Source organism: Zonotrichia leucophrys, chromosome 11, assembly GCF_028769735.1.
Source record: "Zonotrichia leucophrys gambelii isolate GWCS_2022_RI chromosome 11, RI_Zleu_2.0, whole genome shotgun sequence".
NCBI classification, from domain to species: domain Eukaryota; kingdom Metazoa; phylum Chordata; class Aves; order Passeriformes; family Passerellidae; genus Zonotrichia; species Zonotrichia leucophrys.
Window position 1 is genome coordinate 8402224 of NC_088181.1, and position 27056 is coordinate 8429279.

Consider the following 27056-nt stretch of genomic DNA (forward strand, 5'->3'; position numbering starts at 1 on the left):
CAAGTAGCTCCATGTTACACTGTCCTGTGCTGTCTCGTCCTGCAAGGGATACCCACACTTTTGCTTTTTCCCAACATTTCAGTTTCTTGTAGGCAGTAAACATCAATCTTTCTAATTCTGGGGTTTTTACATGCTTGGCTAAACATAAAGTGTACTTGGATGTGACACTTCCCAATGCTTTAGTCTTGATTTTGCTTAATGAGTCTTCAAAAGCTTTGTTTCCAAGTTCTGCCTCTGATCAGAAGATGCAATGTTGCTTGTGCACTGTCCTTTTATGAAGGCAGGGTTGGAGAATGCCAGCTGCAAGAGAACTGAATCTTGCCAAAGTGCTTTGCTTGCTGCCATCTGCACTGGGAAGCAATGTACAGAACAATCCTGACAGCTTGGTGCTCTGGTCAAATTGAAGCTGTGCAGTATGGCAAATGTACTGCAAAATGCTGGGAAAGGTAGTGCAAGGGCTGTTCACTTTGGTCCTGTGGATGGAAGGCCCAGACAGATGGTGAGTAGAATGTATGGTTTCTTAGCTGCCAGCAAGGGGAAATGAAGCTAGCAGGGCAGTGGAAAACAGAACCCTTTTTGCCCGTGGAAGTAAGGAAGGGCAGATGGAAGACTGGAAGTCAAGTGCTGCAAGAACAAGGAGCAGAGTGCAGCTTTTGAGCCCTGGCACTTCAGAGCACCTCTCACCTAACTCCACGGTAGTTTGAGACTAATTCTTGTTCCAGGCTGCCTGTGGAAGGGCGCTGCTCTTGCAGTCTCTGGGCGCTCTCCTCCGCCTCCCTGCCTGTGGCTCTGGGGGCTCCCGGAGGCCCCTCCAGTTCCCCCCGCCGGCTCCGGCGGTGCGGCCGCTGTCCCGGGCGGGGGGGGTGCGGGGCAGGGCCGGGCCGGTGGAAGCGCCGCCCCGGCCGTGACTCAGCGCGCGGGGTGACGGGCGGACGCGGCGCCCGGAGCCGGGGCGGGGGGTTCGGGCCCGGTCTCTTTCCTTTCTCCAGCGGGGGCGGCTCGCCCGGCCCCGGGGAGGGGCGGCGGGGCGGGCGTTGAGCCGGGGGAGCGCGCCGAGCCGGGGCCGGGCGGTGGCGAGGGCTCCGCGATGCCGCTGCTGTTCCTGGAGCGCTTCCCCTGGCCCAGCCTCCGCACCTACACGGCGCTCAGCGCCCTGGCGCTGCTGGGCGCCGGCCTCAGCGCCTACCGCGCTCTCAGCCAGGCGCCCTGCGGGGCGGCGGGCACCGAGCCGGCCGAGCCTCAGCGCTGCGCCGGCCCGCGGGCCCTGGACGTCGCCTACTACCTGCTCTCGGACAGCCTCTGCGTCTGGGTGAGCCCGGGGCGGCGGCGGGGCCTGCGCGCCCGCGGCCTGCGGGGCTGGCAGCGGGATCGGCCTCTGCCGGCACCTCCCCGCGGCCGGGGGGCGGTGGGCGGCTCCGGGGGGTGTTTCGTTATTGTTGTTTGAAAACTGCTCGCGGAACGAAGAGGGGGCTCGGCTGGGTTTCCCCTGCCCGCCCTGGGCCGCCTCCGCAGCCGCTTCCCTTCCTGGCTAGCCGGGCGGTGGGGCAGCGTTAGAGCCGAGCGCCCGGAGCTCAGCCCGCGGCTCGTGCTACTCTCTCTCCCCGAGCGCCCCCCGCTCGTCCTGCCCGGGCCTTTGGCAGAAGCTGTTGGGAGCGTTTGCCGCGGACCCGGGCGCTTGCTGGGCTTAAGCTTCGCCAAGCACTGCCCGACCTGCTCTGCCAAAAATCTGAGTAAGGGGCTGTCCGGTATTCGAGCCCAAGCCCTGCTGCCTTTATCTGTTTTTTTAAAATAGCACTGAAAGTCTTGTATGTGAGAGGAAACATTCTCACCATTTAAGGAAAAAAAATTAATTTTCTGTACCTTTTAAAACCCAAACCTCATAATGGTTTCTGAATTTTGGCTCACTGATTTGTAGTTGAAATAAAGGCTCAACAAGGGGGTATTGGATACCTTGCTGAGCTGTTGCTGTTGAACTTTTCATCTGTCTGTCACTCAAAGGTGGCAGTAGCTGGACATCTGCTTCACAACATACTTGCTTGACTGAGGTGCTGTTTTTTAATATACCAGACATATTCATCCTATTGAAACCGGGTCTCACAGCTATAAGAATCCTGGAGAAGTTACGACCTTTGGAAATGACAGGGCAAAGCTTCTTCATCATCTACCTTTTTAGTGTCCTGCTAAGGTCAAAAGTTAATTGCAAGTGCCTTTGCCAAATGTGAGATGTCAGTTTTCCCAGACCCATGTCTTCTGCTTCTTGCTGCTTTGCTGTGAAGAAGTTTCCCAAGAAAGCCTCAAGAAGTGTTTTTACTGAAGGGTTGTGTGCTATTCAGCATGTTTTGAGGCAACTTCTGAATCCTCTTACTGTAATAACAGATTCAAACTGGATTTTTATTATCTGCCATATGTTAAACAAAATTACCATCTTGGTGATCTGTAAGTTCTGTCCTCACGTTCTTTTATGAAATTTGGTAGTCTGTATGAAATAATTTATTGTGAAGAGGTAGAGCAGTTTGTTGACTTTACTGCTGTATCAAACTGTGTTAGTATTTCTAGGAAAAAAACAAGCTAAGACTTATCAGCTACTTATGTGTCTTGAAAGAGGCCAGGCTTAAATTTCATCAAAAGAAAAGGCAACTAATACTGTTCTGTGAACAATGGCAGGTTTTGTTAGACTCCCCTTCTCTCCCTTCTTCTAAATAGGGCAAAAGTATTTGTCACTGACTGCTTTATTTCTTTTCAGGTTCTAGTGAACACTGCCTGCTGTTTTCTGATGCTGGTTGCTAAGCTAATCCAGTATATGGTGTTTGGTCCTCTTCGTGTCAGTGAGAGGCAGGTGAGACAGCAAACAAGGAAACCATAAAACATGACAAATGGTGTGATTTTCTGTGTGGAATTGCTGAAACTGCACAAGAAAAATAAATTTACAATATATGTCTTACCATTTGGTTAGCTAGTATATCCGCAGCCACAAGCTTCTGCTTTATTTTGAAGGGAATTTTTCCTATTGTATTTTAATAGCCCACAGTCAGCTTGAAAATCCTGTGTCTTTAATGAACTCTGTTAGATTTCTTACAAGCATGCCTCACTTCAAAACTCTTGCAACATGTTCTTCTCCATCCTGCCTGCACCTGGCAGCATTTCTCCATTGCTTTTTGTAGTTGTCAGCACTGGCAATTTTGAATTCTCTCTTCTTTTGTACCTTGACTGCTGGAGAAGTGCTTTCCATTTTCATACACTGAGTGAATGGTTCATCATTGCTGGTTTAAGAGGGAGTAGGCAAGAAAATCCCCAGAGAAAGGAGGTGAGCAGGAAAGAAAACTGAGGCTGTTCAGTCCTACTCTTGACTATGTGAGAATGGTTGTAAAAATTCAGCAAAGGAGCTATGAAAGCCCAGAGTTTTTAAAAACAGGATCCTGCAGAAGATGAAGGTAGCAGCAGGACCTTGAATAGTATCTCTATATATTTTTTTTAAAAAGTAAGGCAAATGCATAAGTTGCTTGTGTAAATGCAGAAGCAGTGGTTTGGAGTGTGTTCACATATTAAAATAAAAGTCTGTAGAAAGAGTTCTTTAGGAGGAATCAGGCCATGATGATTTTTGACATGCAGAACTGAGGCACACAAAGCCTCATTAATAACTGTGGAGCTCTCAAAGCCTATTGTGTTTGTAATTCATACCTTGTAGAGGCTCTAAGTGTATTAAAACCAAGACACTATCAAACTGCAGTGGGCCAGATTTCCTCTTCAGTCCATGTTGACTATAAGGAATTTTAACTGGTGATGGTTTCCAGGATGTTCTCTGCCCTCTTAAAAACTGAAGTGCAAAGCAGTAGCAGTGTGGATCCACTTGTGTTTGGACAGTGGGAGTTTGCCTCAGTTGTCATGTAAAGGAAAGCTGTTTATTAATACTGGCGAGCCCAGAACAGCAGCATCATTAAGGAATTCAGGGCCTGTCTTAACTAACTCCTGGTGATTTCATTGTGTACTTTAACAAAACATTTTGTTTCATAAATTTTTTAATCCCCTCCAAGCTGGCTTGCTGTCTGCTGCTTGAGAACATCATATTATTTCTTCCGTACTTTGTGTGTGTGGGAATGGTTTTATTTTCATTGCTCATCCATCTCACTCTCCACTGTAGGCATTGTGATTCTTAACCATAGACTTCATCATCTTTTCTTAATCATCTGTACTTTTTGGCAGGTTTTTGGAAGCAAGGTGCTAGGCAGTTTGGGCATCTTGAATAACTAACTGTGGCAGCTCTTCCAGCAGAGAGGACTGTGTGTTTGCAGCCTGGTAGCTGAGTTGCTTGGGCAGAAGAATCAGACTGAGATCAGACTTGCTTTGTGCTGAGCACTGCTTTAGGAATACAGCAGGAAACTGCCTTGTGTGCTGTGTAGCACAGTTATGCTGCCATGGTACAAGAAACTAGATAGGCAGTAAGGTCTGCTGGTATTTTTAATATGTTTCTTACTTGAGTCTCTTCCATTACAGCATCTCAAGGATAAATTCTGGAATTTCATTTTCTACAAGTTTATCTTCATTTTTGGTGTGCTGAATGTTCAGACAGTGGAAGAAGTAGTGATGTGGTGCCTCTGGTTCTCTGGACTTGTGTTTCTCCATCTGATGGTTCAGCTCTGCAAGGATCGCTTTGAATATGTAAGTTTTGATGAAGGGCTGTCTTTTGGGGCATGCAAATTCTGTTTCTGGCTCGGGCAGTGGCTCAGATAAGGTACAACCAGATCATTTAGACCTTTTCCACACCCTGCGGTGCTGAACACGTGCACGTCCCATTAGCTTCAAATACTTGCTTAAACTACAATGTCAATCTTACTCCTTCAGTTTTCCCATGAGACAAATGGAGCTGAAGATACTTATTTTCTGTAATAAGTTGCTCCTTATATGTGCCCTGTAATTACTGTTACATAACTGGATGAGATGGCTTCAGAGCTCTCCTCAGTAAAGACATCCTAACAACAGAGCATCCCTTAGATTGGTGCCCTTTAGGATTGGCCTGTGGAGCCTGTTTCTGCAGATTCTGTGCTCAGGTTTCTCACTCACTTAGATATACTGAATTTTGACTGCCAGTGTCTTTACAATATACTGTGCAATTTTCTCTCTAAGGTACATTCAACTTTCTGTTAATACCAGGAATAAATTAGGTAAAAATGCAGAAAATGAAGGCTAGGCAAGAAAGAAGAAACTGTAATTTCAACAGTAAGTCTTGGTCTTTTAGAAAAATGGGCCTGCATTTTCCCAGGCTCCTCTCTCCTGGCATAGAAGTTTTACCTGAATTGAATCCATGATTTTTTTTGGTAGCTCTGGGCTTTGCAGGTTTTTTTAAAATAATGTCCAGTAAGGCCTGTTAATTCATAGGTAGCTAAGCACTTAAATTTGAAACTTCATTGGCTAGGGTTAGGAAAATTAAGACAGCAGTGAGCAAGGCAGTCATCTGGTATTTTTAGTGTTGTTCAGGAAGCTGTGGAAGAATACAGCTCACGTGGGAAGAAATCCTTATTATATTATTTTTGCATTCAAAGCATGCATAGTTGTTTTTTGCTTGGACAAATGATACAGGATTTGCCTTGTGGAGATGGGGCACGTGGAGCTGAACCAGATACAAAGAATTAAGAAAGAACCCATTTAAAAATAAAACATGGGAATCAACTTTGTAAATCAGATCAGAGTGAAGCTTTGGGCAACTCCTTCTTTCCTTGTCCTGTTCTTTCTCATCCTGCCCTGGAAAAAAGAGGATGGACCAACAATCCACTTGGGTTGCCTTTGATTTAGACAGACCAGGTGTAGCCTTCTGTTAAGGTAGTTTAGAGATTTAGCACATTTTGCATGCTATTGAATAAGACACCTTTTTTCACCAGTGTTCAGCAGTCTCTAGCAGCAGCTTAAATGTTTTTTTTGGGTAGACATCTTTTTCTTCCAGAAGGAATTGACAGTGGAAGGAGTATGGGATGGAAGACCAAGCTGGACAAATTCAGATCAGCTGTTTGGTGAAAAATTGGCAAAACGTTGCTTGAAGACTGTGTGTTAGGTTAGGTGTCTTTGTAAAATGCATATAAATCCAAAGCAGATGCTGTGGATTTGGTGCAGAAACTACTGTGTCTCTGGTTTTCTTGCACAGGTGATTTAAATAGCTCAGATAATCAGGGTAATTGTAAATAAAAAAATAGTAACTGATTGTTAAAATGTGACTGTAAATGACAGTAACATGAATGAGCCTTTGGGATAGTGTGTGGGTTTAGCTTTATTCTTCATAATTTATTACAACATTGCATTGTGAAATTGGTTTTATGCTAGAAAGCAGAAGATTTTCCTGAATGAAGTCTTGTTTGGTGAGGTGACAATTGAAGGAAGGTTGATGAAGTACTCATTTAAACTGTCACATATTTATGTATTTGTGTTGCAGCTTTCCTTTTCTCCTACCACACCCATGAGCAGCCACGTCAGAGTGCTGGCCCTGCTCATAGCCATGCTCCTGTCCTGCTGTGGATTAGCAGTTGTCTGTGGAGTTGTTGGCTACACCCATGGCATGCACACCTTGGCTTTCATGGCAGCAGAGGTGAGACTTCTTCATGTGTGTTGTGGGTTCTGCTTTGCCTTTGACCCCTCACTTGGGGCTGTCCTGGTACAGGATGGATTTGCTTTTAATTCCCATAAGAAAGAAACTTTGAAGACACAAACAGATCCTCCCCTGTTTTCCAGAAGTTGCCAGATTGGCATGCTTTCTCTCTTTAGCCTTTAACCCTGAAAAAAATCTTAGTCTGAGGCAGAGAATGAGAGGGCAGACCTGCAAAGTGACCCTGAAATCAAATGACAGCTTATGGAAAAAGTAATGATTGTGCTTCATGAGCATTGTGAGAAGGGTCGGTGAAACAGCACCTGAGAGATGGAGAGAGTGTGTATGAAAGTTAATTTGCACTTCAGCCTCTTTCTCTGAAGTTGTATTTTCTATTTCATTTCTCCCCAAAAGGAGTGAGACATCCTTTCCTTAAGGCATACTCGTGGCTTTTGCTTATGTTGGTGTAACGAGTTGTGTCTCAGCTGAGATGAGCAAAGCATTTTTGTGCACTCCTGAACACTTTGCTCTGTGGACTCAACATCAGTACGTTTGTGGAGTGAGCATCAGTATGTTTTTGATGTTGTGGTGGGTTGTTGCACTCTGCCTGAGGAAGTGATCATCTTTAACCAAGGAGAGGAATCCAATCCAAGTATGTTAGCACATTGTTAGTTCAGATAACAAATAACATGTACAATTTATTTTTCTTCTTCTATCTTGAATTCATTCTTGGAGTTGTGGAGCAGGAAGGAAAATAACTGATAGTAAGAGAATATGATGCTTGTCACACCACAGTTCAGTTATCAGTATGTCTCTTTATTTTTCCATGAATATGAGAATGTGCAAGACCAGATTTATAATGAAACAGTGGAAGGGTATTGGAAGATTTAACAGTGTCTCTGAAAGGTGGGGTCTCTTTGGTGTCATGTCTCTTATCTTGGCTTGGCAGAAGGATTATCAGCATTGCACCAGCTCAGGGTAGGTTAATCAGGGAGTGCTGTGGAGCCTGTGTTGCCTCCTCAGAGCTGTGCTGTGTGGTGGTGTGGGTGTTTGGGGTTGCAGGATGGGGCCCAGTTGTTCATTTCAGTGGAGCTGTTCTGTGTGCTGATTAACAAAGGAGTGGCTCAGTCAGTGGAAGTGTGGGGAGTGCAGAAGGAAGGGTCTGCTAGCTGTGACTGCAGCCACTGCTGTTTGAGAACATTCCTGAGCTGAGGGCTGTACAAACCCATTGTGTTTGGTAGTCCCAGAGGTACTCTGGAAAGTTGTATGATCATTCATTGAACTTGTTTGTATGTCAGCCTCTGTAATATCCAAAGGCAACAAATTCCACATTAACTTGGCTTTCTGTACATGAAAGATGTCCTCATTGAGTTGTTCTGAATCTTGTGTTTGATAATCACAGAATGATTTTCGTTGGAAGGGATCTTAAAGATCATCTAGTTCCAATCCCGCTGCCATGGGCGGGGAATAATGTTTAATCTTTTTCACAGAATTTGTGATTTTGTCATCATTTTGCCTGTTCTTGACTGCCTTTCCTTCTAAGTAAAATAATTCTAGTCTGTTTAATCTTTTCTCATAGGAGATTGTATAAGATCTTGCCATTTTTGAACATTTTAAATATTCCCTGTATGGATTGGGCAACCATGAGTAATTTCCTTGATTTTAATACCCAGAACTTATGTGAGTGAAATAAAATATTTAGGTTTCTTTCTGTACAAGTACTGGCAGTGACATCTCATAGCAGACTTCAAGCTCTTAGTAAAAAACAATAAATCTTTGAGGCTGAAATGTTTTTCTGGTGGTGGCTTGTGTGATCCTCCTCAAGAGGGACCCTGCCAAGTGTATTCCATTAGTGTGAATGAATTACATTAAGTTACATTAAGCTATTAATCTCTCTTCTGCAAACATTGATTTAGCTTAGGGTTTTCAATAAAGCAATATAGATGTTTTTCTTGTGTTTTAGGTAACTTCCCCTTGTTCTCTGTCTCTTGTCAGCATTTTCTTTGCTGCAGAGGGTGGATGTGAAACGTGCAAATGCCCAGAGAAAGCTGAGTAGGGACTTGCCTGTATTTTTGAGTAAACATTAATCTTTTTTGCCTTAATATATGGTATTCAAGAATTAGAGTATAGCAAGCAGTGTCTGTATATCTTTGCATGTTTTTTTTTAAAGCCAGCTAGTAAACAGTTGGCAGATATGTTGGGTATTGCAGAGGGTTAAATATGCATAGAAGCACTTTAGGAATGCTTTTTTACAGATGGAAAAAATTATTCAAACTAACTGGCTTATTACTTCTTTGGGAAGTTAGTGGTTTTGTTAGTTCTTCTGTCCTGTTTACAGTGTTTATGCAGAAGGCATGCCACCAGACCAGTTTCACAGAAGTGGTTTCAGTTGCTCATTGTAAATCCCCTGCATCTCAGTGTCACTTGGCCCCTGCTACCTGCAGGCTGGTGTGGGCAGTCTCTGGGGAAGCATGGCTGGTGTTTTTCACTGTGAGGATAGAACAAGAGATGGAGCACTGTGGCCTTGATGGATTACAGAGAAGTGATGGGGCTATCTTCTCTTAGATGATGAAAGCCCATGGAAATGCAGTTTACCTTTTTGGTGATTTGTCTTTACACTTCTGATCTTACACTTTCTGATAGACTCAGGTTTTTTTCTCTGTGTTTAGCCTAGAAACATATGTATGATTAAAGAGAGAAGTTATTTTAGCAGCATTTACATCTCAGCAAAGGGAGAGAATGATTTGAAGTTATCTTCCTCAAATTTCTGTTATTATTCAGTTCTTCCAGTTCTTTTTTTTTTTTTTTTTAAGAAGTGGGATGAGGAGAGGTAGTTGATGGGATTGTGGTCTCAACACTTGCTGAGTGATAATAATTGAAAAAGGCAATACCTCCTTTGTAGTTGGGAAAAAATGACACTTAACAACAGCAACACTAGTGGCTGCTTTAAAAGCATGGTGTGTTTGGGAACAATCTCTTTCATATTTTTTTATAAGCTTCATGGTTGTCTCAGGTATATTGTGCACACAGTCATCTATAGTGACCATTGGTTCACAGGACTTGTTAAGGTGCAATAAATGAATTTTGTGTTTTAGCCCTTGAGCTCCTGCATCTGCACCACTGTCCCTGCCAGAATATTGATAATATGTATGGTTTTTCTTCCTCTTTTGCAGTCTCTGCTGGTGACAGTCAGAACTGCTCATGTGATTTTAAGGTAAGTTCTGTGAGTTCAGGTTTACAGGCTGTGTGTTCAGGATGGTAGTGCATACAGCATGTTTATGTAAGAGGGTAGGTAATTACCTCATTGAATTGCAGATGCATGTTTGGAGATTGAGGGCAGCCCTAAGGAGAGACCTGGGGGTGTGTTGGTAGATGAGAAGCTTGACATGGCCCAGTAATGTCAACCACATCCTGGTCTGCATCCCCACAGTGTGGGCAGCAGTCAGGGAGGGGATTGTGCCCCTCTGCTCTGTTCTGCTGGGACTCCCCCTGGAGTGCTGCATCCACCTCTGGGGCTCCCAGCCTGACAAGGATGTGGGCCTGCTGGAGTGAGTCTAGGAGAGTCCTTAGAGATTTGCAGAGGAATGGAGCACCTGCCATGGAGACAGGCTGAGACAGCTGGGGTTGCTCAGCCTGGAGAAGAAAAGGCTCTGGTGAAACCTTAGAGCCCCATCCAGTACCTAAAGGGGCACCAAGAGAGCTGGAGAGGGACTTTGGACAAGGGCATGGTGCAAGGGAATGACTTCAAACTGGCAGAGGACAAGGTTAGATTAGATACTAGGAAAAAAAATCTTCCCTGTGGGATTGGTGAGTCACTGGCACAGTGAAGCTGTGGGTGCCCCATCCTGGAAGTGGTCATGGCCTGATTGCATGAGGCAGCCAAAGGGTTTGGAAAGAGATGATCTTCAAGATCCCTTCAAACCCAAACTGTTGCAGGATTCTATGAGATGAGCAGAGGTGGTTAGCTTTAGTCTGTGCTGATTTTAAGCACAAGTTTTGCAACTGACTTTTTTTTTTTTTTGTTTTATGTGTGTCTTATCCTGAAGCCTTTATTTGAATAAGAGATTGTACTGGTGTTTGAGTAGTTAGAGGAATACTTCTTTTAAAGACAGCTAGTAAACAGTTGGCAGATATATTGGATAGCACAAAGGATTAAATAGGCATTGAAGCATTTTAAGAATGATTTTTACAGATGGAAATGCATTTTAGGAGTGCTTTTTACAGATAGGGGTTGAAATGCATGAGTGCCTTTAGTGGGTGGTATAGCTTGAGGCATGGATTAAAGTGGTTGGGTGCTGCTGGATGAGGGTTCATAGATGCTACTTGATGTCATTCTACAGGGTTTGTTTTAAGGCCCTGGTCTCTTGAAGGTTTGCTTTGACAAAGTCCCATGCATGTGTACCTGTGCCACACCTGTGTGTGCATATGTGGGACATGGTGTGGAATGCAGGAGCCTCTTTGTGCAGGTCACTGTCAGCATTTCAGCTCAGACACTGAGCTGTGGTGACTCACGTAAGAAACACCTCACGTGCTGAAAAATGTGCTTCTGTAGTTACTATAATCCTAAGGTTGATTTCCAGTACCTGAAGTAGTTTTTAGCAAATGCTGCATCTTTTCTATCAGCTGGCAGTGTCTCTGGTGCCAGTGTGGGCTGAGCATTGACTGCTTTTTGCTTTTTTAAAATGTTGCTGTTTGAAACTGGTAACATTAAAAGAAGTCCTCCTTGAGTGAGCACAGACTGTGAGCACAGGGCCTCAGAAGGGCAAAGCATCCATATCTAGAGGTTTTTTGAAAAATGGACAAAATAGTTTGAATTATAGAGATGCTATTTAACAACAACAAAAAAGAATAATGTTAATTTCCTCACTCTTGCAGATATGTTGTTCATCTCTGGGATCTCAACCATGAAGGAACTTGGGAGGGCAAGGGCACTTATGTCTACTACACAGATTTTGTCATGGAGCTAACCCTGCTTTCCCTGGACTTGATGCATCATATTCATATGCTGGTATGAAATACTGAACATAATGCTGAACAAATAGACTGGCCTTAAGGGTATTGAGTATGCATATTTTATATTTTTTTTACTTTGCTTATTTTAGAAGCCAGATATTACAGACAAGTTACTTCCTCCTGTGTACTTGAAGTCATCACAAACAACTTTGTTAAGGAGTATTAACTACTGTGTGTAATTATCTGTTTAGTAGGTGTTTAATTAGCTTTTTTTATTGAGTAATACCAGACTGAATTATTTCATTGGCAGCAGGAGATGCTAAGCTGGACAGGACTGAATTCAGTTTATCCTTTTTATAAATGCTGTGCTGCCAAATTTCTTTGTGAAGAGGTAGTGAGTGGTAGTACCTTTGAACATGCGTGGTCGGTCTGAATGGACCCAACAAAAGAGAAATCCTTCAGGGCTGGTTTCTTGATTTCTTTGTCTCTTAAGACCTGATGCAGCTTCTTGTTTGTAATCCCTGCTCTGTGGTTTTCCCAAGCTGTTTGGCAATATCTGGCTGTCCATGGCCAGCCTGGTGATTTTCATGCAGCTGCGTTACCTGTTCCACGAGGTGCAGCGGCGAATTCGGCGGCACAAGAACTACCTGCGTGTGGTTGGAAACATGGAGGCCAGGTCAGCCCCTTACTTGCTCTGCAGTCTTGGTGTAGATCTAGTAGAGAGGATGCTGAGAAAGAAGTTGAGATTATTTTATGTTCCTTTGATACACAGTGGCATGGTGTAAGCTGGACAGATGCAATGTTCCAAACCTGACCTTAAGTCTCTACACTTGGAGTGTGTTTTTACCCATTTTATTTGTTAGTGGGGAGACTCTTTCTGGGTTTAACAGATAGGTAGGATTGACTTGTATAATGGCAGCATTACTGGTAATGTGTAAAGTGGCAAAAGAATGAACTCCTCTGACCAGTATTTCTTCTGTATTTTTTTGCACACTACCTTTGTTGGGTGACAGAAGCTTTGAAGAGCTCTGCCTGTTTTAGCTGTCAAATACTGGCTTTGGCTGTGATAGAAATCAATGCTCTTAATTTCATTAGGCCATGCCATTCACTTACTGACTGAAATCAAAATATTAATTAAACCCTGCCTAGCTTTACCAGTGTATTTACTAAACCTGAAGCCAACTTTAAGACTTTACCTAAAGTGGAGCTAGGAGCACTTTGGCAGTACTTTGGCAGTCCATTCCCTTTTAGTGAGGTCATATGGAGAAATTGGGAGGCCTGCTAAATCCTGCTGCTGTAGTCCAGGTGGAGAACGCTGGCTTGTCTAGAAATTCCTGAGGCTTTTTTTTTTTTTTTGAGGAATTGTTTAATGGCTGTGATATTACATTAAGAGCTGCATAATAAAGTTCATCCACAATGCTTTGTTTCTTTGCAGTAAGATGCAGCCACTGAACCCCTTTGAGCTGTTCACAAAGGTGTTTGAGTTGCATGTGTCACAGACTTCTTATCTGAATAACTTGATGTGTTTTGGTCATTCTGACTGTGCTGGAAGAACCACGTTCTAACTCTCCTTCTGAAGCTGCCATTGGCAGCTGCCTTTATATGCTTGTTCTTCAGATACATTCCACACCAGCAGTGCTGTGAAATGTTGTTACACCACTCATTTCTGTATTGTTGTGTTTGGATACTGTGTAGTAACTGCTTACACGGCACTGTAGCTTAAAAAAACAGGGAGAAAAGACAAATGGGAATGGCAAAATCTGAGGCCAAAATTAGTCACCATAAATGCTTATGATCCCAAACAGACAGCTTAATGGGTGCAGCTATTAAAACTCATTTAGAAAAATGACATAAACCAAATCTATACAGATTATAATTTAAGGATCTCAACAAAATGATCATATAATTGTCTCTTGGAAAGTACGAAGTCAAAGCTTTATGCACTTAGGATGGATGAGGAGATGTTCAAAAAAGTGCCTGCAAAAGGCATCAGAGGCATGTGTATGTGTATATTCCTTTGCAGTGCAGCCTGAAAAATAACAAATAAAAAAAATAACAAATCTGTTGGCACAGGTCTCTTAATGAAAAGTTAACATGGGGGGTAAGGTTTTCTCACTGCTGGATTCTCTAGAGAGGAGGCTGTGCTGAGCTTGTGTAGTGATTGCTTCTGTCTCTTCCTGTTTCTTCTTTGCAGGTTTGCAGTTGCAACACCGGAGGAGCTGGCAGTGAACAACGATGACTGTGCCATTTGCTGGGACTCCATGCAATCCGCACGGAAACTCCCCTGTGGCCACCTCTTCCACAAGTACGTGTGTGCAGGCTGGAATGGTGCACCCAGCTGGGAAGGGAAGGGAGAGGTGGGCATGGCTGGAATCCACAGTGGGATGACAAGTAACAAACTAACAGCAGAGCTGATGGGTGCTTGCTGCCTGGTCTGTTTCTGACAACAAAGTACAAGTCTTTTTCACTCCAGTAATTTTCATGTTTGGGTTGTTCCACCTGGTGCACTTCTTTTCCCCCAAACTAAGAGGGTGTACCTTGTCGGCTAGTGGGTAACCAGTGTTGAGTTGCTCAAACACAGGTCAGTAGATTTGTTGTGTGGAGGTTGTGTTCATTTTCAGGTGAAGAAGAAAAATTGGAGCTGGATCCTTAAATACTTTCCAGGTATCAGCTTTAAGGGGAAAACAGGGAGTATTTTTATACAGTGCATCCTCACATGGTGTGAGTTCCCCAGGACAGCTGTGGAGGCCAGATCTGAATCTGTGGTTTCAAGGGGCAGTGAGTCCATCAGGGCTGTAAAAGAGGTTAACCAAATCAGCAGAAATGGTCCCTAAGCAGCTGGTAGTTAGAACTGGGAGACTTTTGGCCAAAGAACCTCTCTATACACTGCTTCTTACACTCACTCAGTAGTGAATAGTGGCATATGCTTGTGGACATAGTGTGCTGAGATGGATGTGACTTTCCTTGGATCTTTTGTAGCAGTGCTTACGTTTCCATGCCTGTGCTTAAATATGAAATGAGAAACAGGGATTGAAGCAGGCATTTCTGGAGGGCCATGTGATGAATATGCAGGTCAGTTAAATTGTCCCTGTGGGTGTTACTTTCTGTAAATAGCATTTTGCTTTTCTGGTAACTGTCAAACCAGAGGTTGTAATCTGTGTGCTAATTTGTTGTCATTTATGACAAACCTTGCCATAAATATTTATCTGTGTTCCAAGAAGTCTCTAATGAGATAATGTGCCTCCATGGCAGAAACTCTTTTTCCAGTGCTACTGAATCATGTGAATATTTAATCACCTGCTGAGCACTTGAGAAGCCCAGGGTCTTCTCTTCAGAAAGACATTTTCTCTATATTTTAAAGGATCCTTTTTTATTTTTTTTCTGAAGCAATTACAGTTCTGAATCATGTTACACTCCTTGGTGCTTTTAGGGAGGGAACATGTTACAGTGGACAGCTTGCATATAAAACCAGATGTAGCTAATAACTCTATTTACAACCTGAGAGTGGTTTCTCTCCTCATAAAAGCCTGGTGATTTTGTCAACAGGCTGAACACTGTGTCCATTCTCAATTACATGGGATTTTTTTTCCTCATGAGTTCTTTGGAGTGGAAGAGAAGGTGGCAGGGAAGATTTGCATGGCTGAGATCAACCCTGTGCCCAAATACTAAGGAAATTTAATGGGAGTAGTTGTCTGAGTCTTTTAGGCATGTTGAAACTCTCCTTTACCTTCTAGAAAGCAGGCAATTTCAAGAGTTGTTGCTCTGAAAGGTTGCCAGCCTTGACCTGCTGTTTGCCCTCCTCCTGAGGTGCTGTGGGTGACCGGGGTGTGACCACAGCTGGCTCTTGGGCTCTGGTGCTGATGCAGCTGACACAGGGTTGTGCCCATTCCAGCATCTTGGCTGTTGAGCTGTGGAGCAGCAGCGTGGTGGCACCTTGGGAAACTCTGGGTGTTTCCCCAGTGCCCTTTGCAGTACAGCTCAGCAGAGGTGTGAGTTTGCTGTGGGCAGGGAGGTGATGTTGGACAGCAGTGCCAGTGCCAGCCTGCTGGTTGTGCTGCTGACCAAGGTGGTGGAAGGTGGCAGTTTTTTACTGTGGTGTTTTGGTTGTTTTTGGGAATCCCATCCCTGTGTATCCCTCCATTGCAAGGTGATGGAAACCACTTTGGCAAAGTTTCAGGAATTGGACAGAATGCTGGTATCTTGACTTCACAATAGTCCTGCAGTTAGAGCTTTTCCCTTGCTCTGTCAACCAAACCTGGGATCTGTGCCTTCATTTTCTTTACAAATACACAATTTTGGGAACAGGTTTATTTGATCTTTTTGTATGTCTTTACCTTTCTAAAGTGTTTTGAGAACTTCTGGAAAAAAATCCACCCTGCAAAATGTGAAGTATGTGTTACAATATTGAGAAGTGTTCAGCCCTGTGAAATTCAGTTCTTCCACACTGAAAATTAGGTTGAACAAATACTGCAGCTGGGCATATCAGCCTAAATCAAAAAGCATGCACTGCTTTGAATGTTTCAACCTGCATTTCACACACTTCTCACTTTCTGTAGCACAGAAAATTTCAGAATTAAGGAAGCATTGTAAGGGCACAGAATTGTTAGTATTAGTAAATATCTGTGTAGAGGGTTGCTGGAGTGGTGCTGACTTTTGTGGTTTGGGTATTGGTATTTTGAAAAGCTATTTGAAAACACTGGAGGTGCTGTTGCCTCATCACAGGCAGAACTGCTATGAAAATGTGTCAGGATACATTAACTATGTGTCCAGTTGGTTTTTTCCCTTTTCATTTGGGAATGGTGAGAGAAAAGAGCTGGTTTCTTTTCCCTTCCAGGCAGAACTTGCTTGTTCTGAGCTAGAAGGACAGCAACCTTGGAGAATGCTTTAAGCTTGTGATAAATCTGTGTGCATGTTTATAAAAAGTGAACACTTGAGTATTTTCAGCTGAAAGTAATAAGAAACCTATGCCAGAGTCATCAGGAGGGCCATGTGATGAATTAAGCTCATTAAGGGTATCTCTGAGCAGTCCATGTGTTGATGTTGTGTACAGAACAATGCTGCAGCTGCCTGAGGTACTGGTGACAGTGATGTTTTGGAAAAACACTGCAAGCTCACCCTAGCATTACTGTTTTCCTGTCAGCTCGTGCCTGAGGTCCTGGCTGGAACAAGACACATCCTGCCCCACCTGCAGAATGTCCCTGAATATCACTGACAGCCACCATGTGAGGGAGGATCACCAGAGGGAGAACCTGGATGAGAACCTGGTGCCGGTGGCAGCAGCAGAGGGCAGACCCCGCCTGAACCAGCACAATCACTTCTTCCACTTTGATGGTGAGCTGAGCACACCTGACACTGCTGCTGGTGCCCACATGAACCAGGGGAGCAGGAGCAGTCTTCCCTAGAAGGGAGTTCTAGACAGCCTTCTCTAGAAGGGAGCTCTCTCTGTGCTTCAGCTGGAACTCAAACCATGCTCTGCCTGTGTTTGTCCAACACCACTGTGTCTCTGATGGTTCTTTTGCAAGAGCTCTGAGATTTCCCAGAGCTGTGGAGACTTCTTGGAAGATTTTGTACAAGTGCTCCCTTTTCCTGGATTTGTTGTGGCCAGCAGCTTCAGTTACTGCCATTTATTCACTGTGTGCCATGTTGACAAGCAGAATGGGAAATTCCTGTGTCTTTTTTTGCTGCCATGTGATGGTTAATCAGCAACAGTCAAAGAGGAGGGAAAAAGCCCTCTGTGGTGCAGTCTAAAAGTCAGTCTTTCCCCTATCACCTAGCTAATGTGTAGTTGTCAAAAGTCCATTTGCCACTCAGTTTACAAGACACTTGCAATGCTTGGTTTGGTGCAGAAGATTAGTCTCAGAAGGAATCATGTAGCCACAACAGTTTAAAATATTTGGGGTTTTTAGTAGTGTGTTGTAAGTACTCTCAAAGCAGATGTGATTCCAGGCCACAAGAAGTTCTGTATATGGAGACAACTTGTTTTGAAAAAGGCAATTTATGTCATTTGTCTTCCAGATTTTTCTTAGAATTTTGGTATTGGTGAGTGCTGTTTTCGACAGTCTCCCAGATTTTGATGACACTCATGGTGTTTCTCAAATGATTTCAGTAGTGCAAATATTGAACTTTGGGCTCTGCCCTTGTGGAGCTCCCATGAGGCAGCTGAAATGCTCACTGCAAGCTTACACATTGACCTGTTCCTCATCTGTGCTTGTTTTGAAATCTTTGGAGATTGGAGGGGGAGAATCGTGGGCAGAGAAGGGTCAGACAATTTCTAGGTACATGGAAACTGGCTGATAGCTTCTGCATGGCTTCCACTTGTGGGGTGCTTTAGGTCTCCAAAGGACATTTATATTTAGAATAACACAATATTTTTGATGATTGTCCTCCCCAGTGCTCTCCAGTGTCTTGGAGACCTGCAGCATTACCATGGAGATAGAAGGAGAAGTGGCATAGAGCAAAGCCTGAGTTTATTTAATTGGCAGCACAGAAGGAGGAGGGAGCCACCCATGTGCCCTACTCTGTTGAGCTGAAGCACACAATTGCAGCAGTCACTTTGTTCAGTTACTCTGTGTCCCTTTGAAGTGGTATTTCTCAGTGATGACCCATTTTGGGCCTGGATTCAGATTTCTTAGAAGCTGTCCTGTTTTTGTAAAATTGCTGGATTTATTCATGTATTCCAGAGCTGCATTTGACTCTGGATTATTTTAATTTTCACTTGAATAGGAACATTAAAAAAGAAAACAAGGATGTGTTACTTCCTTGATCCCTTTGCAGCCCCCAGATTGTTACAGCACTATGACAGTGTTTTTGAGGAGAGTATGGGCAGGTTCTGATTCACTGCAGCCATCTCCATGTCTGGGAGACCTTAGGGACAGATTGCACTGCAGAACTCCCTGCACATACCTTATGGAATGTAAAGATTTATGCTAAATACATGTAGAAGTACTTGGCCTGCTGAGATTCTCATGCTCTTTCTTGACTTTCTTGGTGATTTCTTCCTGCCAGGCTCTCGAATTGCCAGCTGGCTGCCCAGTTTCTCTGTGGAAGTGATGCACACAACCAACATCCTTGGAATTGCACAAGCCAGCAACTCCCAGCTCAATGTTATGGTGAGACTGCACCTCAGCCTTCCTGTTTGTGTTGTGTAGGGGAAAGGGTTACATAAAAATGGAGAACATAAAGGGGAAGGAAGTCAAAACAGTGGTTAGACACTAGATGGAAGCTGTTTTTCTGAGTGAGAGAAGCTTTACTTCACTGAAGTTAGGGCTGTATTTCAGATGTGCCAGCCTAAAAGAACAGGTCTGGAGGTAAGTGAATGAGGTAGAAGAATGACCTGTACTTCCTGGGTAGATGAGTTGACTTTTTCTCAGCTTGCTCAGTGCGACTTCTTGAGCTCTTTTTCAGTACTTCTGTGCCAACTTGCAGCACCAAAGGGTGTGAGTCTGTAACCAGAGAATTTAGCTGTTGGTCAAGTAGTAACTGATCAAACCATTCTATAGGTTTTGATTTGTTTTTTAATCTTTAATAGCACAAAGCTTCAAGATAGCAATTTCAGTGTTTTATCAGTGTGAAGTGGGCTCTCTAGCACCCTCAGCTTTTGCTGGTTCATGATGATGATGGAAGTGTAGAGGACGAAATTCCATATTTGTTGAATTCGTCCATAAAAACTCTAATGTAGTACAAAAAGAAAAGGATGTGGCCTCATGAAACACTTCATTTTTTTGAGAAGTGCTGTTTCCTTTGAGTTGATCAAGATACTGTGTTCTATACCATGGTAATAAATGTTCAGTGAGGTGTGTCATGTAAGTGATTGAATTTTCTGAATATTAGGTCTTTCCCACCCATAGCCTATACTTCTGTTTGAACATCAGCAGGGTAAGGCCACTATTTTTAGGGTCTTTGAGGCAGAGAGGGATCAAAAGATGCTGGCAGATGATTTATTAGTTAAATATGCTGGAACTCTCCATCTGAGGTCAGTTTAGTTTTTCTTTTACTGGACACAGTGACACAAATAGGCTTTTGTTAAGGATGAGTAATGATTTTGTTAGGATTGTGTATTATCAAAAGTACAGTAGCAACTTATATTAAAATGTCTACTTTAATGGAAAGCTGGTTAAAGATTAGCAAATTATAAAAGTGTTACACATTTTTAATAGAAAACAAGTGACATTTTCCTTTGTGTTACTGAATAAAACCCTTGGGAAGTATTTTGAGGGGAAAGCCAGAGGCTGAAATGCTAAATCAGTTGGTTTGGTCACAGGTTAATACAGTGGAGGGTTATGTTTGCAGTAGTTGCTTGTATTGGAACTCACTGTCAGTTGGTGCATAGTTTTTGCTTTGTTCTCAAAACTCCTTCCACATTTCTTTTCTTATTGCCATTCTCATTCCCCTTTGCCCCCCCATGACTTTGGGCAATAGTGAAAATAGACATTTAAATATTAAATGAAATCTAGTTGTTGGACTCTGGGAGCATATTATTTGTCTTCCCTCTTACCTTTACTTATTTAATTTGGATAATATTTAACTAACTTGAAATTCAGTCATAACAGTTCCCTGACAACTCAGTTTAATTTAATTGAGTTTTCAGACCCTATTCAATTGGTTTGAAGGGAGGGTGGCTGGAGGGAGCGGGTTATTAAAACTTATTCCACTTGTCCTTGTCAGTACCATTTTGGAACCAATATGGCAAAAATCGAAATAGTTTTTTTTCTTCAGTGTTGATCTAACTTTCAGTCACCCATGAGTTTTGTAGAGACCTTTATTTAAAAGGCTGTCATAAGAAGAGGGCTGGGAGGCTTTTGAAACCTTTGTGCACCTACAGGCACAGTTCAGGGCCATGTGGTGTCTCCCTAGGAGCTGCAGTTTGGGTGTTGACTTCAGTGGGGGCAGCATATTGCCCTGCAAGTCACAGCCAGCATGGGTTTCCTTTTCTTTTCTTTCTCTCTGTGGGTTTGCGTATCATAAGCAGCATCTTTGAGCTGGTAATATTTTTAATCTCCTTCTGTTGACATACTTATCAACTGACTTCTATTTACTGCTGATACTGACTGTATTGCTTTCTCCAGGCCCATCAGATTCAGGAGATGTTCCCTCAGGTCCCTTATCATTTAGTCCTGCAGGATCTGCAGCTAACTCGTTCTGTGGAGATCACCACTGACAACATCCTGGAAGGGCGCATCCAGGTGCCTTTCCCCACACAGGTGAGTCACAATCTGTGCACCTAAAATTACTTTCTTTCTCTCTTATCACAGCACTGAGCCTCCTAGTAATGACTGAGGGGAATGAAACGAGTTGAAGCACAGGTGAATCAGTGGGATTTGTTTTTCCCTTTGTTTAAATCTCTGTAAATGTTGTGTATTCAGTCATGTACCAAAAATATATTGAAAATGTCCTAGCTAGACAAGAGACAAATATTTGCTCAGTTAAAGCAGCTCTTCCCAGTCTCTCTTGTGCAGAGCTTTTAGAACATTTCCAGTTGATTTCTCTGCTGACAGATAATTGAATTGTACCACTTAGGAAGATTTTTTGCAAAGAAAGTTGGCAAAATGATGCCTTGTTCTTAATTAGTGCCAGCAGATTTCAGTAAAGCAGTCTGGGGACAGTGTTTCTGTTAATAAGAATATTCAATTCTGGTTCTATGCACATCAGATAGTACTGTTATCTGGAGTCTGTGTGTGGGGAAGCAGAGGCAATTCTCTCTCAACACAGAGCATTCTGTTTATTGCTAACTTATCTGTTTCTAAATTGAACACAATGCCTGACATTGCAGAGGGCAGATTTTGAATGTGTTCAAAGAGCTCAGGTTTTTTTGCTCTTTCCCACACTGTATTAAACCCATGATGTTTGCATTTCAGCGTGCAGACAGCATTAGACCTGCATTGAACAACCCTGTGGAAAGGCACAGTACTGATCAGGAGGATACTGGAACTGTCACACAGGTAAATTGGCATAAAGATGGGCAGAAAGCACAATTGGAAGCTGCATGGGCTGGTAGGTGCCTTTGGTTCTGTAATCAGGTCAAGCTGGTGGCAGCCCTTCCTTGCATTTCACATCAGAGCTAACACAGTCGGGCAGATAAATCAGATATGAATATAGTGCCCCTGTAAAGGATTATCTGTGTGCTTTTCTTTTTTTTCCTTGAGGGAAAGTGCATTCAAATGGTACAAAGAACAGAGGATTATCATGTCTCTTTTCATGTCTGGTCAGCCCATGCCTGTCTGTGGAATATGAAGAGCAGGTAGCTTTGCTCTTCCCCTTTTTCTTCTCATTCCCATTCTATACATCTCCAAACACTTCCATTAAAAGGAGGAGTATTTACTTTTTGAGTATAAGAATTCTTTTGTGTTCTGGAGGAAGCACCTTAGGACACGAGGAGCTTTGGTGGGAATGGAGTGAGATATGAACTGGACCAAGAGATAACAGCCCTTCTGTATGCAAAGCACAATAATGGGTTTTGCTGTTCTTTGCTAAGGCCTTTACTAAGCAGCATGTGCTAGCTAAAGTATGGCAGGGAAAGAAAATTACCCTGTGAGTAAAGTAAGATCTCATTTCACTTTTGTTTTCCCTGACTGTAATAGTGACATCCTGAGGGGTTCTGTTTTATAAATCTCTCTTTCTGCTTGTTGAGTAAATTTGTGAGGTGTGTGACTTTCTCTGCAGCCTTTAGTGACCTGAAGAGCCAACCTGTTACTGCCTGGAATTCAACTGTAGCAGTTCCCTTGTTAGCAGGTTGCAAGACAAAAGATCCTTTGATTTGGTGTGATTCTGCAGTTGAGGCTGAGGAAGAGGTGGTAGTGATGGTACAGATATTTGGTATGAGCCTGAGGTAGCAGCTACAGAACTGCAGGAATGAAAATCTTGGTCTGGATCAAGCATTTTTGGGTTTTGAATCTTTGTAACCTTATGAAAAACCCCCAAACCTTAGGTGAGCCAACTTGCATCTTCTGACACAAATGGCCCAGGGGGACAAAGGGGTGATCTTGTCTGAACATTGACAGAGTGGCCTCTGAGTGGCCACTCAGAGTGGCCTCACTGCTTCCCCCAGCACAGCTTCCCTTTTCCCTGCCTCCCTGTGTGGGAATTGGAAGCAGCAGTTGAGTTGCTCTGTACCTGTTCCATGGGTCTGCCAAGGTCATCTTGGTCCCCAGTCCAATCCATGGGATCATTCCATGGGGCTCTCCCTCCCTCCTCAGGGATGTGGCAGTGCTTTGAGGCAGCCCAGTGGTTGTTCCTGTGTCATCCCAGTGCATTTGTGTGCACTTTGGTAAATTGCAGCAGTGGTGGTTTTGCTGAGAGAGGCTGAACACCCACACTTGTGTTTGAGGTTGCAGTGTCTGTACTGTGCTGATTTGGGCTCTGGGACTCCTGCGTGGCTCACCTACCTAATGGGAAGTGACATTTGTCTCGGTGTTTGCTCTCTGAAGTTGTTGTGTTAGGGTGATGGCCTTACTGGCCTGTCTCTAGGGCTTTGGCATGACTCAACTTGTTTTGCACCTCAGCTGCCTGAGCCTGTGTGTTGTACTGTGATGCTGCCACGGCTGGGCTGTTGGGGCTGGAGCAGCAGTCCCAGGGAATCGGCAGCTCTGCCAAAGGCCCCAAACCAGGCAGTAGGAGCTGCCTTGGAGCATCCCACTGGCTTGAGTTGTTCTCTAGGATACCAAATGATGGCTGCAGCCTTCAGTGCTTCCCTGGGGATTTGTTTCTTGATGCCACCACTCCTGGCTCTGGCCGTGGCTGTGCATCTCTGCATCGGGGGCTGATCTGATGGTGTGTGGCAGGGTGTGATCAGGATGTGCTGTTTCCCCTCTGCTGTGCACCCACACCATCACCCAGCAGCTCACCTTTCGGGTTAGTGTTATCAGCTGGCTGTCAGGGGGGAGAGGTGCCATGTGGGGCTGCCAGCTCCCCTCGTGGCACACTGTGCTGGGGACAGTTGCCAGCCTTGCTCCAGCAGTCTAAACCAGGATGATTTGGGTGCTGCAGAACCCAGTGAACCGAAGCCTCATAAATTCCCTTCTTGAGCACAAATTATCTTTGCAAATACATTTGTTATTCTTTCCTTAGTATGTGGATTTCTGCTTTTTCAACTCTTTACTGTTGCATCACTTGTCAAGTCAGCTGCAGAATCTGACTTTCAAATGCCCCATTTTCAGAGAGCATTAATTATGAGTAATTAATGTTTGTCTTTGACATTACTTTCAAACATGGCATAAAAGATACAGCGTTATAGGATACAGGATCTTTGAGCATGGTTTGAAATAGCTTTGTTCTGTTTTTTGGCTGGGTTTGTCAAAGGAACCCGAAGGAACTGGGTACAGCAGGTGAGACTCTGGTTTCTTCCAGTGCCTCAGAAAATGACAATTCTTTGTAGCTTCTTGTTTTGATGCAAAGAAGCCCAAATTTTGCAAAGATGTATGCTTTATTTCCTTTTCTCTTAGACTGAGAGAGTGCCTCTTGAACTGAACTCTAGACTGGAAGAAATGGTGGAATTCAACGAGATGGAAGCAGAACCTAATGAAGCAGAAGATTTTGAGGCCAGGGGAAGTCGCTTTTCCAAGTCAGCCGATGAGAGGCAGCGAATGCTGGTTCAGCGGAAGGAGGACTTGTTGCAACAAGCTCGAAAGTATGTTCCTTCCTAAAACTCCACTCTGGCCACTCAGTGGAGTCTCCCAGAATGGGTTTCAAATCGGTTTGGACCACTGAGAGCCTGGGTTGATGTGAAAAGTAGTAAGAGGAATGAATACATCTGCCACAGCAGGCTCAGGATGCTGTACTGCTAAACCCAGCTCAGAAATAGCATCACATGTCCCAACATGCACACAGCTTCCTGTGCAGTTCATCTAAAGCTCTTTGAAATCAAAGGCTGATTTTTCTAGCTTCAGTGGGCTTTAGTCTAAGAATGTACTGAGAACTGGTTACTTGGGTTGAATCCTTTAGCAATCTTTAGTTTGGCTCCTGGCACAGGTGTCAGCCCTCACTGCCTGTGCTCTTACAGCTGCAGTTCCTGTCAGGCACCACTTTTTCCAGATACAGAGCCCAGAGCAGTGCAGATCTGACAGGTGATCCTTACTAGACCTCACCAGAGGTGCTCAGCACCAGCCAGTCAGCACTGCTGAAGAGAGAGGGACCAACTTGAACTGTTTCTTTTAGCCCAACCAGTAATAGCTGTTACTGGTAGAATCCAACTCTTTTACTGGCATTCCAGTTATGTTGGTAGACTTTATTAGCATCCAGTTGCTGATTAAGCAGAAAAGGAAAAGCACTTTAGTGATGTAGAAAAAACTGCAGTGTTTTTATCAAGTATTTTCCCTTCCTTTGTATTGCAGGGACACAGGTTCTGGGTCCTTTGGTGTTGTCAGGCTACTGCTGCTCTTTTTCTTTTCCACACTGAAATGCCTTATAAATACCTGAGAGTGTGACACCATTTATAAATCTATAAACAGACTTACTCTTAGACTTAATTTTTCCTTGATTGAAAAAATGTCTTTTAGGAAGACAGAGTATTTTTGACTTTCTGGTTTACTGGTTTGAAGAGCTGTTGAATTTCAAACTACTGGTTTTTTGCCATTAAAGTGTAAAAATTCACTGGGATGTTAACTCTGGCAGCAACTTCCTTGCCCTCTGGCCTTAGAGTGAGCAGCCCCTAGTGCCCCTTCTGTCACTGGCTTACCTGCTGCCATCGGGGAGTGCCTTGTTGTGGTAGGCAGTGCCAGAGGCTGAGGAGTGGAGTAACAGGAACAGAGGGAGTCAGTAACTCACCTGCTGTGAATTGCTCTGAGCTGAGGACAGCCCTGACCTTTAGAACTGGCTCCTTCCCAAAGGCACAAAGATCTTGTACAAAACCTAAGAGCTTCTGCCAACTCTGCAGAGCCTGTTGTAGGTGATGTGGGCTTTTTTAGGATCACACATAACCTGCGTGCGCTTTTATTGAGGCATTTTCCTCCAGCCCTCCCGACTGCAGCAATGCATTTCTCAGAGCCAGAACGAGGTGGGTTGGTGGGTTCTGCTCGCTCATCTTTTCCTTTATTCCCTCAGGCGTTACTTGAACAAAACCTCCGATGAGGAGCTGAGCACAGAGAAGCCTTTGCCCGAGGGAGCGGCGGCCGACGCCGCCACCCTGCGCCGCAGGACCCTGGCTGCCGCCGCCGAACGGAGACTTCAGATGCAGCAAAACTCTTAGCGCCCGCTGCCCCTCCTCCTCCTCCTCGTGAGCAACGTTGAATAAATAAATTACATACAAAAAACCCTGCGCTTTCTATACCAGCAAGAAAGTGTCTCTTCAGAGTTCAGCTGGCTGTGCTGCCGAGTGAGCTGGCTGCCTCTCTGCTGTATAAAGCATGTGGTCTAATAATGTTTGGACAGCTGACAAATTAACCTTTTTTGTAATATTTTCTATGTGACGTTGATCCTCTACACAACAAAAGGCAATTTCTAAACCACGGGCATGACTTCTGCAGCTGGCATGAGCTACGGGGCTGACGGCACAGCAGAGGCTGGGGAAGTGTGTTCTGAGGTAGCTGTGGGTGCCCCTCACAGAGTGCTCGGGCATGTTCTGCTCGAGATCAGGGCCAGTTACTCTGAGGAAGGAAGCTTAGAAGCTTGCAGCAAGCCCTGTTAGATGAGCAGGCTCCTCAGTCCCTGTTCCTTCAGCAGCCAAGGTGTTAGGTAGGGCGGCTGGAAGGGCTGGGGGAGCCTCGCTGGGAGGTTCTTACACTGGATGAAGTTGTCTGGCTACACAACACAGAAAAACCTGAATTCATGAATTGTGCAGCAAAGCGCCGATTCCCACATATAATAGTTCACTGTTGCTGGGCTCTTCTGCACTGGCAGAGGTTTGGCTCTGTCCATCCCCAGGGCTGCACTTTGCCTTTATGTCCAGGAACAAGCGAGGGATGGAGGGGGATGGAGTGAAGAAGAGGGACCTAAGGTGAGGTCACAGTGTTGCCGTGAGCCGAGGGAGTCACAACCTGCCTGTCCTGGACTCCAGCGCCACACGGGCGGACGGTGCAGAGATCGCTCCATTATCTTGCTTTTTATTTCATTTTTAACCCCACAACCTCACTCTGAGTTTATTCAGAAAGACTGGAGGAACGGGGGCAGCTGGACCTTTGCTGGCTGCAGCCCAACCTGCTAACCTGGATTTTTTAAAGAACTTTTGAGATCCCCTTGGCGCCGCCGCTGCTAGCTTACCTAGTTGAATTTTACATGGCAGTGACTTAATTTTTAAACTTCTGAAGAGTGAGTTCTAGTTTCACCGTCCTTTAGAAGGAGCCCAGTATTATCTAGAATTGTTGGTAATTTTTTTACTGTTGGTTTTTAGGTGAAGGTGAATTTAATGAGAGGAATTGCATCGATGTTTAGGTGAAAATAATTTATTTCAATAAAACTCTTTGGGAAGCCTTATCTTGCAATGCTATTAGTAAACCTCAAAAAAATTTTTTGAGATCTTTGGTTTTGCTTTGAACACAGCTGTTTTGTTTTTACTGTTTAAAAAAACCCAACAAAACAAAAATAAAACCTTGATCAGTGTTGGAAA

General features: G+C 44.1%; 1 protein-coding gene across 1 annotated transcript; it reads left to right on the top strand.

Moving 5' to 3' along the window:
- Positions 1-921: 921 nt before the first annotated feature.
- On the top strand, positions 922-27056 carry AMFR (autocrine motility factor receptor). The gene is made up of 14 exons (XM_064722766.1): positions 922-1309; positions 2744-2836; positions 4492-4656; positions 6419-6571; positions 9742-9782; positions 11444-11576; positions 12064-12197; positions 13716-13826; positions 16662-16852; positions 18527-18630; positions 20587-20721; positions 21376-21459; positions 23959-24143; positions 25556-27056. The coding sequence occupies exons 1-14, from the start codon at positions 1088-1090 to the stop codon at positions 25698-25700; spliced, it is 1896 nt and encodes a 631-aa protein (XP_064578836.1). The 5' UTR covers positions 922-1087; the 3' UTR covers positions 25701-27056.